The 16810-nt window shown below is 39.5% G+C and overlaps 1 protein-coding gene across 1 annotated transcript; it reads right to left on the reverse strand.

Moving 5' to 3' along the window:
- Positions 1–9569: 9569 nt before the first annotated feature.
- On the reverse strand, positions 9570–15169 carry LOC121524762 (calcium-binding protein P-like). The gene is made up of 3 exons (XM_041810248.1): positions 14836–15169; positions 14028–14320; positions 9570–10883 (listed from the first exon to the last, which is right to left on the reverse strand). Exons 2-3 carry the CDS (start codon positions 14314–14316, stop codon positions 9724–9726), a joined length of 1449 nt encoding a protein of 482 aa, XP_041666182.1. The 5' UTR covers positions 14317–14320; positions 14836–15169; the 3' UTR covers positions 9570–9723.
- Between the last annotated feature and the right edge of the window lie 1641 nt (positions 15170–16810).

Below are 16810 nucleotides of genomic sequence, written 5' to 3' on the forward strand. Positions count from 1 at the left end.
GAGATTTGTGCCAGAAAACAGTAAATTCAATCCCCAACTTCTGTCTCTCTGCTCTGTCTTTTTTTTGTTGTTGTTGTTTGTTTTAATCTGAGAGGATCATGTTTCTCTTGAGTCGGTGTGTCTTCAGCTCATTGAAGGACACACCCACACCAATGATTTTACTGATTTTACTGCCTCATTTTTATAATATAAACAATTGATTTTATAAATTCAGAAATGTTTTTCATGACTGAAATTTGTCCTGCAGTTCATAACACAGTGGCCTGTCTTACAAAAACCTAAAATACAGATTTATCATCACTTTACATGGACTTTTAGTTTTATTTGATCTTAGGACACATGATTTTTCATCTTTTCATTATTTTCAAAGGTGCACTGATGAAAAATCTCATTGTACCATGAGCTCATACTTACACGTGTCCCAATTTGGAGGGTTGAAAATATGGTCCCCCTACCCAAGATGAGAAAGACAATAATGTTTCTTTAAGTTAAAAAGTGTTTTCTTGCTGTTTTTTATGCTCTAAATTTTCCTCTCTGTTTGAGTTTGACTTGGTAACGGTACAGGCCTGTGGATTCTATGAACAATGGGACAAACCTGAGTGTCTAAACTGTATGATATGCCTCCATCAGCTAAAATCATTCAACCTGTACTGTATTATTGATTTCAGCCAATAGCAGAGCAGGGTTTCTGTTTAGGGGTGGGGCTGTGGTGTTTCTGATGCGTGGATGTTGTTGGTGTGTTGATGATTTGGATGCTAAAATGCTGCTGAGCTGCACTGAAAAGGTTGAGATTTGAACAAAGGATTGACACTCCTGCATCAGTGTGACCAAGGTAAAAATAACAACTTTAGTCCTTAACTTTTAGCCTTTTATTTAGTATATTCCAATTCATATTTATTAATGCAAAAAATTAATTTTAAGTTGTTGATTCTGTGACTTTTAGCTGCCTTATTTTCCTCTACTATCAATGGTACGTATTTGTAGAATGTATAACTGCAAATATTTTATCCCACATTTTTATACAGCTGCTGGAAATGAATGAAACAAAAGCATTATGTGACAGTAGGGAAAAATATGCATCACACATAATGCCCAACTAATCCCAGTGTTGACAGACAATGTGGAAAGCTCTGGATGGCTCTTGTGTTGGTGCTGGTAGTCATGGGATAGTAGATGTTCAGTGAGCAGAACCAAAACATTTAAAGGCAGTTTGAATGACAGCCAACTGACACTGCAGTCTTATTTATCTCTCAGCTAAAAACATACAAAAACAGATCATGTCCTTTAACCCTGCAGGATCAGATGTGCGGTAATGACGGGCCGGCAGAAGCTTGTCTCTCTCTGGGTCTGCCTAATGCTCATGGCAGCTTTATGCCCCACTGCACACGGTAAACGAAAAGGTAACACCAACAAAGGGTCTCCATCCCAGGGCCGCGGCCTCTCCAAGCAGGGCCTGAAGTGGGCAGGGGTCGGGGCGGCAGCAGCCGGGGTGCTAGGGGGCACGGGCACCGGATACGGTCTGGGGCTCTTTGGTCGGACCAAGCATGGATCCACGGGCCATCATAAGACCCAGCAAGATCAACGGCTCCATTACGAAGAGCGCCAGGGCCTAAAGAACCAGACTCTGTCTCTGTGGAGAGGGTTTGTAAGAGCGGTGGCTCCTCCTCCTATCAGCTTAGTTTCACTGGGATATGTGGTATCTGTTCTTATAGCAGCATGGATCAGAGGCATCTGATCATCAGAACATCTAATCAGTGGGTTCTGACAGCAAATCAAATTAAATAAAAGCTTCTTTGAACACATTATTCTTATCCATTCATAGCACGGTGTTCTTTTTTATGTCTGTCCTAGTTTGAGATTTCAAGCTGTTAAATTACCAACTGTGTCAAGTCTTTACTTTGTACTTTCTTCAAAGAGCATGTCAGTCAATCCTAATTTGTATAGCACCAGGAGGCGTCTACAGCAATGATCCAGGGGAAGCTATGAGACAAGAGGGCTCAGGAACTCCAGAGAAGACATGATCACTAGGTTACATGGTATATGAAGATTTAAATTCAGTAACATGAGTCTCCATATAACAAAATGATATAAAAACTCACAGACTGAGAGAGAACATAACTGAATATGTCAGGTTTTCAGGCTGTCTAAGCCTATAGCAGCATAACTATGGGCCTGTCCATCCCTTAGCCAGCTCTGACTACATATGTTGTTAAAAAGGAAAGTTTTAATCCTGCTATGAAAGGTAGAGAGAGGATGTGTGCCTCCCAGACCCTGACTGGAAGATGATTCCAAAGGAGAGGGGTCTAAAAATCATATCTACCTCCTGTACTACTTTTAATGAATTTTGCTAAGGTCTCTATGTAAAGAGTGTACACCCGTTTTCTTATTTTATCCCTTGTCCTATTGGCATCTGGCAAGATATTCCTCTAAACTCATCTTAAGGTTAACAAAGAAATAAACTTAAATCCTTTAAACTAAAAATCCACAAACGAATTCTTAATTACACCCAATAGCTACAGTCAATATATTGGTTGTAAATTGGCAGGAAATGTGATATCTGCTGATACAAATAATCAAATTTTTAAGCCAAAATCTGCTGATACCAATATCATGCCTATGATATTGGGCATCCCTGGAAAAAGGTAAGACAATCAACATTCTTTCCATGGAAAACAAAATTAAAAGGAATAAAAAATGAAGAGCTGGGTGAGTACATATAAACTTAAAGGTAATTGTCATGATATCAATATTCAGTTTGGACCAAAAAAAAACTTAAAAAAAAAAAAAAAATCTACGTACAGTTTATTCATTTAATATTATGGCAGTATTCATGTGCAGATCACATTTTAGTCCAACAGTTGTTCAAGGCTGAGCTCAATTTATGAGCCAACATCTTACTACTGTCATTGGTATTGTGTTTTTGTGTGTGTCTGTCTTGATTTACACGCCACACAGTTGCTCCAATTGTCCTTCACTCCTCTCAGAAGAAGTCTTGGCTGTACTGGTTTGAAACCGGTGTCATAAAAAAAAATCAGAAAGATGTACAGATTTTCTAACCTTGCAAAGCAGATGGATACACCCGTTTCCGTGTTTCTCACTGGCGAATCCATCTTGCAAAGCTCTCGTCTGAACTGTTTGGACCCAGTTAGAAAGTGACAGGGCCAATCAGCGATGAGGGGCAGTACTTCCGGGCACGGTGGAGTCGTGACGTAAGCAAGCAGCATCAAGAGGTCGGTGCAATTATTGTGGAAGACATTAGCATGGATGCTGCTTAAGCCTCAGTTTTGTCAGAACTTGATGACATTTCTTTGTTAAAAGAACCAAGAACAGCATTGAGTTGTTTTCTTTTCAACAACGACAAAGTCATGTACTGACATGTCCACTGTTGCCATGGTTCGTGTTATGCAGTTCTATATGGAGTTTACTCCTTCGGTAGGGGTGCAGCTCGGTAGCAGCTACATCACATGTTTTGTTGCTCTGATTGGCCCGTAAAGATGTGACAGACAGAACATTTATCCAATCACCCTCCGAGTTTTTTTTTTCAAAGGCTCTGCACTTCCCCAAACACTGTGTATAAGTAGTTTACTAGATGGGTGTGTGAAACACATCCATCTGGCGTGCCAGGTTACAGATTTTCTATAAAAGCCAAACTTGTTGTCCCTTTTACTTCAGTTTGCACCACCTCCCCATCCCAGTCCCCTATTACATCACTTCCCCTGTATAACATGTGCTATCTCCCCCACAATGCTAAAGAGTCCAGTTTTTCTTTAAAATTGAGAGAAAGTGACAGAGCTGGAAAACAACTGGACTTTGTTGAAAAACGCCGTGCTCATGTTAAACCATGACACAGGAGATGTTTAACACATTGGTGATTAAAAATCACAGTTTATTTGCAATACTGCAAACATGAACCAGCAAGCAGAGATGCTGAGCCATTATGCAGTTATTTGGGGGAAAAACACCCCTTTGCATTCATATTGGCCTCATTTCATCAAGTATTGAATGATGAGGTTGGTAACAGCACAGCGGTTAATAGTATATAGCAGTGATCAACTGGAGGCCTGGGGGCCACATCAGGCCCCCCATGGCTTCCCATCCAGCCCCCAGGGGGATAATCAGAATATGGCATGCTATTGTTTAACTTTATTTCTCAAAATTTAAATAAAACCTTCAACTTAGCGACGTTTCAAACAAGAAGCAAATAGGTATTGTAAGTCTGTAATTTGGCATGGCAAAAAAATACTTCTGATTCCTTTTTTTGATTTTGAATAAAGTTGCAGTTTTTAAGGCTCTTTGAAAGTGCAATTCTCCTTTTTGAGAATCAACACAAAAGATCTGTGTCCTGCATGAGCATTTGACCAATCACGACTCAGCTTACTAAATAAGGTTGGTAAATATACTTTGACATTGCTATTACTAAGGCATAAACAGGAGTTAAATTAGTCTGAGGCTCTCAATTGTTTTTTAAGCATGTGTGGCACCATTACACACGACAAGGACGTGAGTGTTGTGGGGTTTTTTCCCTTCATTCGGGGAGGGACTTTGTCAAAGTGGTGCTTTAGGGAACACATTAATATTACGATTCCTTAATCAAACACACCGTGTGTTACTTTGAATATTTAACATGGATTGTAAGAATCCGTGCAGGATGCAGGGGATTGTACACACTTGTTGCATATGCAACAAGTTATTTATTAGATCTGTATGAACATATATCTAGTGGTGCTGTCTTATAGGAAGACCTTTCATCTAAAAGTCCACTAATTGCCCTAAAGAGCCACGCCTCTGTTCCAGCTTTATTCCATGCTCTTACAACCGGATATAAATTATGTTGAAAGAAACTTGAAACCAAAGCTTTCAGCTAAAGTAGTCCAGAGTGTCAGATAATGGAATCACTTCACTGCTCTGGTAAGTACTCTGGTTAGGAAACGACTGTGACACTCCTTATTTCATGCACTGATGTTTTTAATGAAGATTTTGATGAGACTATGTGACAGTATTGAAAGACAGAGAAGCCACTGTTAGTTCATTACTTTATTGAACATCCATGACAAACCAAATGAGTCAGAGTGTTTGATGACAAGTGGAAGTGTTTACATTTGAAGGTGAAGACCAGAAGATTCACACAGATGATCCTTCTCAGCGTAGTACCAGAATATCTACTCCTGAAGGGGAATAAGTGCACTTTTACAGATATCCTAAAGCCTACAGGGTATAAAGATGTCCAAATCTAATTAAAAATCAGTTAAAATGAAAACCCTTCTGTGTAGCATTGACTGTGAGGAGAATCACAGAGAAAAACAGTTTTACTTTAAAATGATTCCAAATACACAGTACAACATAGAAATATTTCAACAGTACCACAATGGACTTATCCCAAATGTACCACCCTTCTTCAAATTTGTACCTTTAATTCAACCTGAACGTTAAATTCTGGATGAAAATGCCTTGAAATTGTTCTCATTTAAGCCTGTAAAGCTCATTTTGTTATACGCATGTGTACCATTTTTCAAACATAAAAGAAAGTGCTTTACAAAATCAAGAGGGAAATTTAAAAAATACAACCAAAAATAATAAATGAATCTATAATTTACAGATAGACAACACTATACATAACTGTATGACTCAGAGTGCAAAAGTCCATTACACTGAAGTAAAACAGAGTATTCTTGCCGTGAGGGCCAGGGGAGAGTAGACCAGGCAAAGAAAGCCCAGATATTTATAGACTCACCAACCACTGCACTATGCTGCCTGTCTTATTGTGGATAAAGACTCAAGTGATGAGAGCAAGGCGGAAACCAGCTGAAACCTGGAAAATCTGACTGTAATGACTAGGATTTTATAACAAGAATTTCCAGGGCTGGAAGACAGATTGGAACAAATCTCTCAAACATTACATAAGAGAGACAACGCTCTAAGTAACCTCCTTCAAACTAGAGGCTCTACTTCTAGTTTCAGTTTGAATCTTGTAAGAAATTACATGAAAAACTGTGTTATGAAAAAGGGAGTACACATATAAAATAGGGCTTGGATGCCAGAATGTGAGATAAAAGTACGAAGATTGGTGTGGACATTATCAATTCAAAACTTAAAATTAATTCCAGTTTTGACCAAAGTTGCACTACACAGGTTAAAAGCTTCAAGTTAACAAAAGTACGGCTTTTTTGACGATAGCTGCAGGCGAGAAAGCAACACCAGAACTCCACTAACGACGGCAAATGCTGCACATCAAAGGACTTTACTGAGGCCACTTAACTGTCAAGGGCCGTAACGTGCAACCCAGTATTAAACGGCTAAAACATGACATGAAATCAGAATACCTGAGAAGGAGCAGAGCTATTTACTCAGTTTGGCATGCTTGTGTTTCACTTTTTACTGGGAAGTATTTGAAAAATCGATGTGAAAGAATGTTGTCAAATATTTCCTACCATGGTTTAATTTTTGGATATTCTGCACCCATAAAGGAAGTGGAAAAATTCCAATTCCAAAAAAGATGGGACAGTGTTTAAAATGATAAAAACAGAATAGAGTAATTTGCAAATCATTTTCAAACTTCAATAAAGCACAGAGACAAGATGATGAATGTTCAAATTGATAAACTTTGTTATTTTGGAAATATGCACACAAATTTAGAATGTTTCAAAAAAGTTGGGACAGGAGCAAGAAGACTGGGAAAGTAAGTGAATGTTAAAAAATCAGCTGGATATTCCCACAGGTGTGAGGTTAATTGGTGACAGGTGATAGTACCATGATTAGGTTTATAAGGAGCACTCCTGAAAAGCTCAATCATTCACAATCAACAATGATGTAAGGTTCTCCATTTTGTGAAACACTGTGGGCCAACAGCTTATGAACAACGCTCCTCAAAACCAGCATCATTCTGTGATAGATATCACTGGCATCGAGCCAAAACCTTTTATCTCCATTTTTCAGGATTTAGATTTTTTAATCAATCAGTGCAAATGGTCACCATATACATATGTCAGTGGGTTTTTAAACTTTAAAGCAATATAAAGTGTCAAAAAATGCTGACCATCACCATTCAGTGTAAAACTATTGAAAAAATATTACATTTTTTTTCATTCCCTGAAAAGTGCAAAAAGCCATAGGCCTATATCAACAACTTTGAGAGGTGACATCGACTTCTTTAAGCCTGAGCTCATCTGAGAAAGACTGACCTAAAGTGGACAAGTGTGCTGTGGTCTGACGAGTCCACATTTCAAATTGTTTTTGGAAATACTCTCCATAGAGTCCTCTGGACTACAGAGGAACAGGGCTATCCACATTGTTATCATCAAAGTTTAAAAAAGCATCTGTGATGGTGTATTAGTGCCCATGGCTTGGGTTACTTGCACATCTGTAAAGACACCATTAAAACTGAGAGGTACATACAGGTTTTGGCACAACATAAATGCTGCCATTTTAGGGACATCCCAACTTATTCATAAAGACGATGCCAAGCCACATTCTGGATGAGTTACAACATCATGGCTTCACAGTAAAAGCATGCAAGGTACAAGACTGGCCTGCATGCTGTGCAGTCCTGTCTTCCTTTTAAAATGCATGACACTTTATGAAGCTTGAAATACAACAGCTGAAACCCTACTCTGCTAAAAAAAATTTTTAGATGTGCATCAAGCAACAATGGGAAAGAATTCAACTTCTAATACCTCAACAATTAGAGCTTCAGTCTTCAAATGCTTACAGAATGATGTTGTAAAAAACGGTGATGTAACAGTGCTCCTGTCTCAACTTTATTGGAAGGTGTTGCAGGCATCAATTTCAGATGTGTGTATCTTTCCAGAAAAGCAATAAAGTTAATCACTTAAAATATTTCGTCCATGTGCTGCTTTCAATTATGTTGAAAACGATTTACAAATTTGATTCACATTTTACCCAACTTCTTTAGAACTGGCATTTATTATATTTGTGTTTCACAAAAAATTTGTCAGGGAGTCATTAATTGTCATTAGGCACAGATGCTGGAACACAAATATTTACATGCCTAAGCCTTGGAACATTAGTCTCAGTCTCAAACAGCCAAACAACACTGCATGTTGAGCTAGCCACTGGTGAACCACATTGTATTTCTCCTTTCTCAGTTTGTTCCAAAGAATTTACTGTTTGCATTTGGTCTTCATCTAATATGGCTCATTTGTATATGTATGTTCACATTTAACCAAATGTATAGAGTGACCCTGGCTTTGACATGCAATAACATATATATGTTAAAATAGAAAATAATGACCAATAGAATCACAACTGAAATATTCTGTTGAATTATCTGGTGTAGTTGAAAAGATGGAGTGATTGTTGTAGGAGTGTTATTTGGATGTTATTGTACATAAATCTTTTAACATTACATTCCTATTTAACTGCAGTGTCAAACTAAACTTTCACATAAAATGCAACTAAAATTACGGTGGCCGAGAGGTCTCACACGAATGCAAAACGCTTTGCAAAAAGAAAAAAACACGACGACATTTGAGAAAAACACAAAAACAAAAGCTCACGACACAAATACAAAAACTTGCTGCAGAGCATGAATACAAACACTCAGCGCCGCGCATGGATACATAAACTCGGCACAGCGCGGAGGCAAACAGATTCCACAACAGCACAAAAATACAATAACTTGGCGCAGCAGATGCAAATAAAAAGTCACAACACAACGGAAGTGGGGCCGTTATTAGGGACGGACCTGCTAGCCTGCTAATGGCTCCATTAGCAATAAACCTACGTACAACACTGCTACTCAAAATAATTTCTGTACTCACAGTATGTAATTTGTAGTGTGTTTTTCATGATTTTTAATAACTGTAACCTCCTGTATAGTTTAATATGTAAACAACTATCTAAATCAAATTGATTGAGTCCATTCATTCATCTGACAGCTTACGTCAGACTTACCGAATGTAGCTGTCCGTGCTGTTTGTTGGTTAAAATTACTTCTAAAACTTATAGATTACAAAATAAAATGTGCAAGAAGTGGAGCTGACGAACGAACAGTGTTAACTTTCTTTAATTACTCGATCCAAGCGTGTCTTCAGTTAGTCTGCATTGTGGTACGTAGCTTGATTACTAACGGAGCAGTTAGCAGCTTAGCAGGTCCATCCCTAATAACGGCCCCACTTCCGTTGTGTTGTGACTTCTTATTTGCATCTGCTGCCCAAGTTGTTGTATTTTTGTGCTGTTGTGGAATCTGTTTGCCTCCGCGAGTTTATGTATCCATGCGCGGCGCTGAGTGTTTGTATTCATGCGCTGCAGCAAGTTTTTGTATTTGTGTTGTGAACTTTTGTTTTTGTGTTTTTCTCAAATGTCTTCGGGTTTTTCTTTTTGCAAAGCGTTTTGGATTTGCATTCGTGTGAGACCTCTCGGCCACCGTATAAAATAACCTGAATATCTATGCATTTAGTGCACACAAAGATGAGGTAAAAAGTGCAAAGTAAGTGAGATGAAAAATTAGCGAAACAATATCTAAGTGCAGCTTGTACCTCACAAAATGATGCTCTGACAGTAACATTTGGACTCTTTTTGTTACTATATACACATGATTTGTTATACTTTGTTAGTATAGCAAATGACTGACTGACCATAAGCGCTTGCAAGTGTACTGCTATCATTTACCATGGGAATAATATACCTTAGCACTATGCAGACGTGCAGATATAATGGAGGAGGAAGAAATCCATTTGGGGTCTGGCAGAAGGAGGATAATTGTTTTTACTGGAGGATGAGCATGCTAGACAGAAGCACACAGATGGAAGAGAAGAGCTGCATCATGCTGTAGCTCGAGGGGCTCCTCCCTTGAGCTGGCGGCATGTATTGTGGTTCAGCTTTTCGTTCCTCCAGAAAGCGCGAAGAGTAATCCATGTACTTTTCAACACAGCGCCTGGCCTTCACTTGCTCAACTAGGGCTGGGTATCCAATCTCCTCGATGCTGACGGTGTCGTCATCTTCCTCCTTAGGAGCAGGAGTGGAGCTGCTCTGATCTTTAACAGGGCCGGTCTTATTCATGCATTTGTCCATGAAGCTCTCATAAGTCTCCGCTCGAGGTGGGGGCTTGTAAACGTAATCCCGTCCGTAGTCTTTCTGGTCTGTGGACTGGGTGCCGTAGCGGCGGTACATGTAGTTGTTGTAGTACTGCTCTTCTTCGGGGTTGCGGAAGTTGAAATGTGGTCGTGGGAAACGGCCGAGTCCGTAGCCAACAGCCATTCCAGCAACAGCCCCAACGCCTGCAGCTAACATGGCTTTTTTGGCAAATCCTGATGACTTAGGTTGGTATCCCATACTCTGAACTGAACGAGAGAAAGGAGAGCCCCCCCCTCCCATCCCATACCCTCCGTACCCATAACCACCACCATAGCGGGGACTCAGGATCTTATTATTTGGGTTCCAGTTGGGGTAACCACCTGGATACCCACCACCATATCCGCCCCCATACCCACCACCATATCCACCCCCGTAACTAGGGTATCCTCCTGGATTCACACCACCCTGACCCCAACCCTGTCCAGTGTTCCCCCCTCTGACTGGGTAACCACCTGCAGGGTACTGGTTAGGATAGCCACCTGCTCCTGGATACTGATTGGGATAATTCCTTCCTGGATACTGGTTGGGGTAACTACCACCTCCTGGGTAACTTCCAGCACCTGGATACTGATTTGGATAGTTCCCTCTTCCTGGGTTCTGGTTGGGATAGCCGCCTGCTGGATAACCTCCAGCAGGGTTCTGGTTTGGATAGCCTGCAGGATTGGCTCGACCAGGATACTGGTTGGGGTAGCTACCAGCTCCAGGATAGCTTCCTGGATTCTGCCTTGGATATCCTCCAGGATTGCTGCCAACTCCTGGATAACTTGGTGGGTTTTGTCTAGGATATCCTCCTGGATTCGTGAAAGAGTACAAGAATGTTTTACTCAAGTAAAAGAACAATCACATTGATTAAAATTTACTGGGGTGAAAGTAAAACAGTCGTCTATAAATTTTCTGGAGTAAAATTAAGAAACTAATACATTTAAAGTTTACTTAAAGTACTGAGTAAGGTATTAAGGCTGGGTTGAAAAGTAAATAAAGTCAGACAGGCAAACACTACAAGATTATCATGCTGATTTTCGGCCTGATTTCCTCCTCTCGGCCGAAGTCAGCAAAGCCTCATAATCAGATGGAACTAAAGATTATGTTTGTACATCTTCCTCTAGAGTGTTAAGATGGGTTTTTTTTCTTATCTGATCTGCTCAGAAGACAATCAGAGCCATAAAATTAAACATATTCAATATTTCAAAATCAGAAATTCTGTTGTATGTGGAGAATACTGAGGATAGAAAAGCAGGCACGAGCAAGACTGTTATGAGCCAATCAGGAGGCCAACCAGCCAATCAGGAAGCAAGCTGTCCGCAAGAGGAAACACAACAAACAAAGCCATATTATATTATATTTTAGATTTGTGCTTTAATAGTGTGTACAAAAAAACCCTGAAATGTAAATTTGTACATGAAGCTTTGTGCAACATCAAATGCTTGAATCGCCTCCAGGGATGATGGGGTTCCCTGGTCTCTTGTGCTTTTATTTTGGGAACCACGGGGTGAAAAGTTTGGGAAGCAAACTTGATTTTATCTATAGAAATATTCTACACTTAAGCATTTATCTGCATTTGTGGCTTATCAAAACTTCCATTTCAAATGTATCTACTTGCAATGTCCAAAAAACAGCTATTGGCCATTTGACAAACTGAATCACAGGCAACATCATCAGACAGACTGATTCAAGCTTTGACGGTTCTGTTCACAGAGCTTCAGCTGTCCCCTGCAATGTTCTAACAGACTCAGAATCTGTGGTCTGGACTGGGCTTAATGGCATGTATCTGTGTTTGCGCAGTTTAGACTTTCAGTCACTTGGTTGCTTTCTCTTGCATCAGCATTTGGTTAAAAACATGATTGAGGGCTGTCTTTTTTGAAGCTTCAGTTCTTTTCATAACCACACAGCAAAATCTGTGTAGTCAAATAAACACTTAGAGAGTTAACACTGACATGGATCCACACCGAAGAGTGCTGATTCAACTCTTTTTGGAAAGTTGGCACCGTAATACTTATCAAGTGTGATAGTCGACTCTCTGTAGAGTTAAAAATTGACTCCTCTTAACTATCCAGTGTTACTTTAGCTGAACACGTCTTTGTTCTTTGTAGTGTTAGAAATGTACTCTCTCAAGTGTTATCATTTTATTAACACTGTAAGACATCATTATCTATGTAATTTTTACAAAACAAAAAAGGAAATATTGCTAAAATATAGATTTGAACTCAACAGTGTGTCATTTTGTTTCACTTCGGGTGTAAAATTTAATTTTTTAGAATTCTAATTATTGACACATTGCAATTCATTTTTCATAATTATAAGGATCGCCATTTTGTTTGGGACACCTGTGTGAGAGTACGATGTCTGGTGAGGATTGAGCAAAGAGATTCATGCAGAGTTGTGAAACACATTTTGATGAGAATCAGCACACTACTCTTCCCTGTAGACCACCCATTGCCACAGGTGGGAAGTTACTAACTCAGTGGATAACTTCACTTACATCAAAAATAACAACGATCTACCAGAAACATGAGCACAGAAATTCCAGCAGTGATCATTATACATCAGGCAGCAACTAAACACAAATAAATACACCTAAAAACATTGAATACACATCTAAACACTTTGCTCAAGGGTATAATGGGATAACTCCATCCCCCAGATTTAAAATGGCAAATGACTCTCTACAGAGTTTAGACTTAAAAGACGTAAAATGAGGACAAACTTGGGTTATTTATCTGGGGTGGAGCTAAATTAAAAAGAAAATGTAATTTTCCCAGCATGCTCTGCATGCTTTGTCCTTGAGTTTAAAATGCTAAATTTGTGTGTGTGCATGTGCTTCTACAGGGACTAGTCCTTCCTTTCTGCCTGAGTCTTCTGTTTAAAGCGGTCCCTGAATGCCCATGTGCGCTGTGGAGGCAATGCTAGAGTACATACGCATCCTGGGACCAATTCCAGGAAGACTTTTTGTGAATTAAAAACAAAATGTTGGTTTTCTGTTTTGTAAATTAGCCTTATGAAGTACCATTCTGGTCCACAATTCCAAACAAGAAGTGGTACTGAGAAGGAGGCAGCGGAGTAGGGTGGTGCTGAGCAGTGCTGGTCTCGACTCACTGGAAATGCCAAGTGTTTCAGTGATTAAGCTTGCAATCTATGGCAGCCTCCATAAAAATGACGCATCCCCCCAGCTATAAATATTTTCTCTCCCTTTGAAAATCTTAAATATTTTACATACTGTAAGACCTCAATTAAAAAGGTATAAACAACATTGGAATGTCACTATTTAAGTTAATATAGATATTGCACTGCAGAAATTCTGCATACTTTATCTTTACAATATATGGGGCTTATGAGAGAACATTCAGGGCTTAAGTCCTGTAAGCCACCCCCTGGCTCTGCCAGTGTCCCACAAACAGACTACTCTGTCTGTCTGTGGAAAGCCCTGCCCTGCTACACTAAGACCAAACAGCAGAGGGTTGATATAAAAATGAGTAGTATTAGCATGAAAATTCAAATGACTGAACTGTTTACTTACACATTTATAGTTGTAAGTAAACAGTAATCAATCACTCTAAGTATTTCTTTTCATTGTACTTGAATTATTTGACAACCATCCCAAGTAGCTTTACAAAAAGTACTTAAACATGCTAGTTTGAGCTGGATTTAGACAGGGTTTTTAAGTATAGCAAAATTTCCAGTGTAGTTTATCTTGAAAGGGTCAAGTTACCCCAACATATATTCATTAGTAATGATTACTCAAAGAATGTATTTCCATTTCTTAAAAACTTTGACATAATCTGTTTCAACCAATATTTTGAGTATTTTAAACTAGTTTGGTTATTCTCACCCAAAAACAAGCTTAAGAAGAAGTAAAAATACATTTTCTATTAAACTACACCAAAAGTACAAAAATAGGCTACTTAACAACAGTAACAAGAGGAAGAGGAATTATTTACCTCCAGTCCCTGCTTGTGGATAACTTCCTCCGCCTGGGTAGGGGTTGGTGTTTCGGTTGGGGCTCTGTGGCTGCCGTGGGTAGTTTCCTGGCTGAGAGCTGGATGGTTTAGAGTGTGTCCCACCCCTGTTGCTGGAGGATGAGGAGGATGATGATGATGATGATGATGATGATGATTTTCCTCTACTGCCACCACTGCTGCCACCTCTCTTAGCCCATGTTGTCTCAGTGTTTAAGAGGAATAAAATAAGGATGGAAACGAGTGTGAACTCACACGGCCTCCCCATCATAGCCCTGAAGAGAGAAATGTTGATGATCAAACACAAACATGGCTCTTCCTGTTGTTACCAAGCCTGATCGATACAGAGTGACAAGCCCAATAACATTGTTACTTCACTTCAAATAATGATTAAGAGCAAAAATACAAAACATTTCACAAATCTCACGCTTCTACGGTCAAGAAAACAGCAGCTATTACTAATATTAACTCGTTCAGGAGGGTTTTTTAATTGAGATTTAAAGATGGACACGCGGAGCACCCACATCCATCTCTCATCACTGAGATAATCTAAAATAAATTAATTGGCGTAAAGAAAAAGAGCCACAGACTCGCCCTAACCTAGAAAAAAATAAAGCCTTTAAGATTTCAACGCTGCGGGGTGAAACGTTGCACCATCATTCGTTAGGATTTAACTGCTGCGTTAAACATTACCGCAAACGCTTGATTTTGAGCCCTGATGTTCTCCTGCCGAGATTAACCACAAACACTTAAATAAATAATTACCAATTATTATCGAACTATGCCTTACCGTTAACGGACGCCTTTTATCTGGATGTTTCGGTGATAATTCGTTTATAATGGTGCGTTGTCGTCCTCTCCCTCTCCTAGCACCGTTATGGTTGTGGGCTCCTTCTCCCTGTGGACTCGCCGTAATGAGGCGCGCTTGTTTTGTTGTACTGCCAGTGCTGCAGGGAGAGGGACTGGGCGGTGACCGGTGATGGGAATAACGGCGTTAACATAAATGGCGTTACTACTATATTTTTTCAGTAACGGTAATCTAACTGATTACTATTTCCACCGTTACAACGCCGTTACCGTTACCGACGGTTAAATGGGTCGCGTTGTAAACTAAAGCTACTCATTAAAGCTCTTGTCATCCGACTTTGCTCTCAGCCACAGAAGCTGCAAACTGTTTATATTTTTCTTTGGTGAGGGAGGAGGGCGGGACGAGCCAAGCGCATAGGTGAGGATGATTGGCTAAGGTAGAGTAAGCCTTCATGGTAAGCTAATCAGAAGCAGTGTTCAATTTACACACGAACCAAACACGCACACACCCAAACTATCAGATGTGAACTGCAGCAATGGCGAGTCTGGAGAGAAAGTTGGCGTTTTCAAAGTGGAAATACAGACGCTACTTTATTCTTCTTGAGGTAAAAGGCAAGAACGTACAAGTGAAGTGTAGGCTACATTATGTCCCGGAGTGAAGAGTAGCTGAAATTGCGTTAAAGTGGCAAAAATAGGTGGAAAAAAAGTGGTGGAAAGGGTTTACAATTGACAAAAAAAGGGTTTTAAGTTGCAAAAGTATGTTAAAATTGGTGGGAAAAAAGTGATGAAAATGGGTTCAAATTTGACAAAATTGATGTAAGTGGCAACAGTGTCATTTAAAATATGTTCATAGTTTTTTAAGGCATCTGGAGACCCCCTCTTAGTGTCTTGTGACCCCAAATGGGATCCCGACCCCAGTGTTGAGAACCCCTGCTCTGTGCAACTAGCCTGTGAAACCTGCTTTGAAAAAAACTAAATTCTTAGACATACTTAAACTAAAAAAAAAAAGTAAGGCAATAGTTACTTTCCCTGGTAACTAGTTACTTTAATAGTGGAGTAATTCAGTTACTAACTCGGTAACTTTTTGGGAGAAGTAACTAGTAACTATAACTAATTACTTTTTTAAAGTAACGCCCCCAACACTGGCGGTGACACATAATGTGTACCAAGCTTGTGATATATTTTTGATCAATTGTCTTTAAAAACATAGAGTTTATTATTTCATTATGTAGTAGAAATTAGCATACTAGAAGCTAGACCAGCCTCAGCTAGCACAGGTGATGTTTTACACCATCACAAGCTAACTTAAAAACATGGCTGCACTGATGACTGTAGCTCATTCAAAATGGTGAAACACCTTTAACATAGGCCAACAAATTGCTAACCTTGCAAAGCAGATGGATGCGCCCGTTTCCTTGTTGAAACAAATCCATCTGGTGTGTCAGGTTAACAAATTGCTGCTTGGGGCTGAGAAATGTATCTTTTGGTTTGCTCTTTTGGCTCCCAAAGAGCTCTTCATTTGAGTTCCAGCTATGTTTGTTTCATCTGCCAATTTTATCAGTGTCATGACAACATTGATATTTGTGCTGGTATTTAAGTCCAACTGTGCTCAATTTTTTGAGTCGATGACAGTATGATATTGATATGATATTATTTTGTAAAATATACTGCCGCCTGCTGAAAACACCTTGCGGATCATATGAGATCTGCTCACTGGCTGGGCTGTATGACACACCTGATATAACACATTAATGTTATACCATCAAGCTTGTGCCCCTAATGTGAGATGTGCCTGCGGAAGTGTGCATAAAAGATCATTCCTGCTAATCAATCACATAACACACAAGCAACATACATAAAAATAATAAGAGTAATAGTTATAATATTAAACAGCTCTCAATCGGGATCTGGCTTTTCTTGTTCACATAAAAGAGTCAACTCTTTGAACCGGCTCGTTC

The sequence above is a fragment of the Cheilinus undulatus genome, linkage group 17, assembly GCF_018320785.1.
Source record: "Cheilinus undulatus linkage group 17, ASM1832078v1, whole genome shotgun sequence".
Lineage (NCBI taxonomy): Eukaryota > Metazoa > Chordata > Actinopteri > Labriformes > Labridae > Cheilinus > Cheilinus undulatus.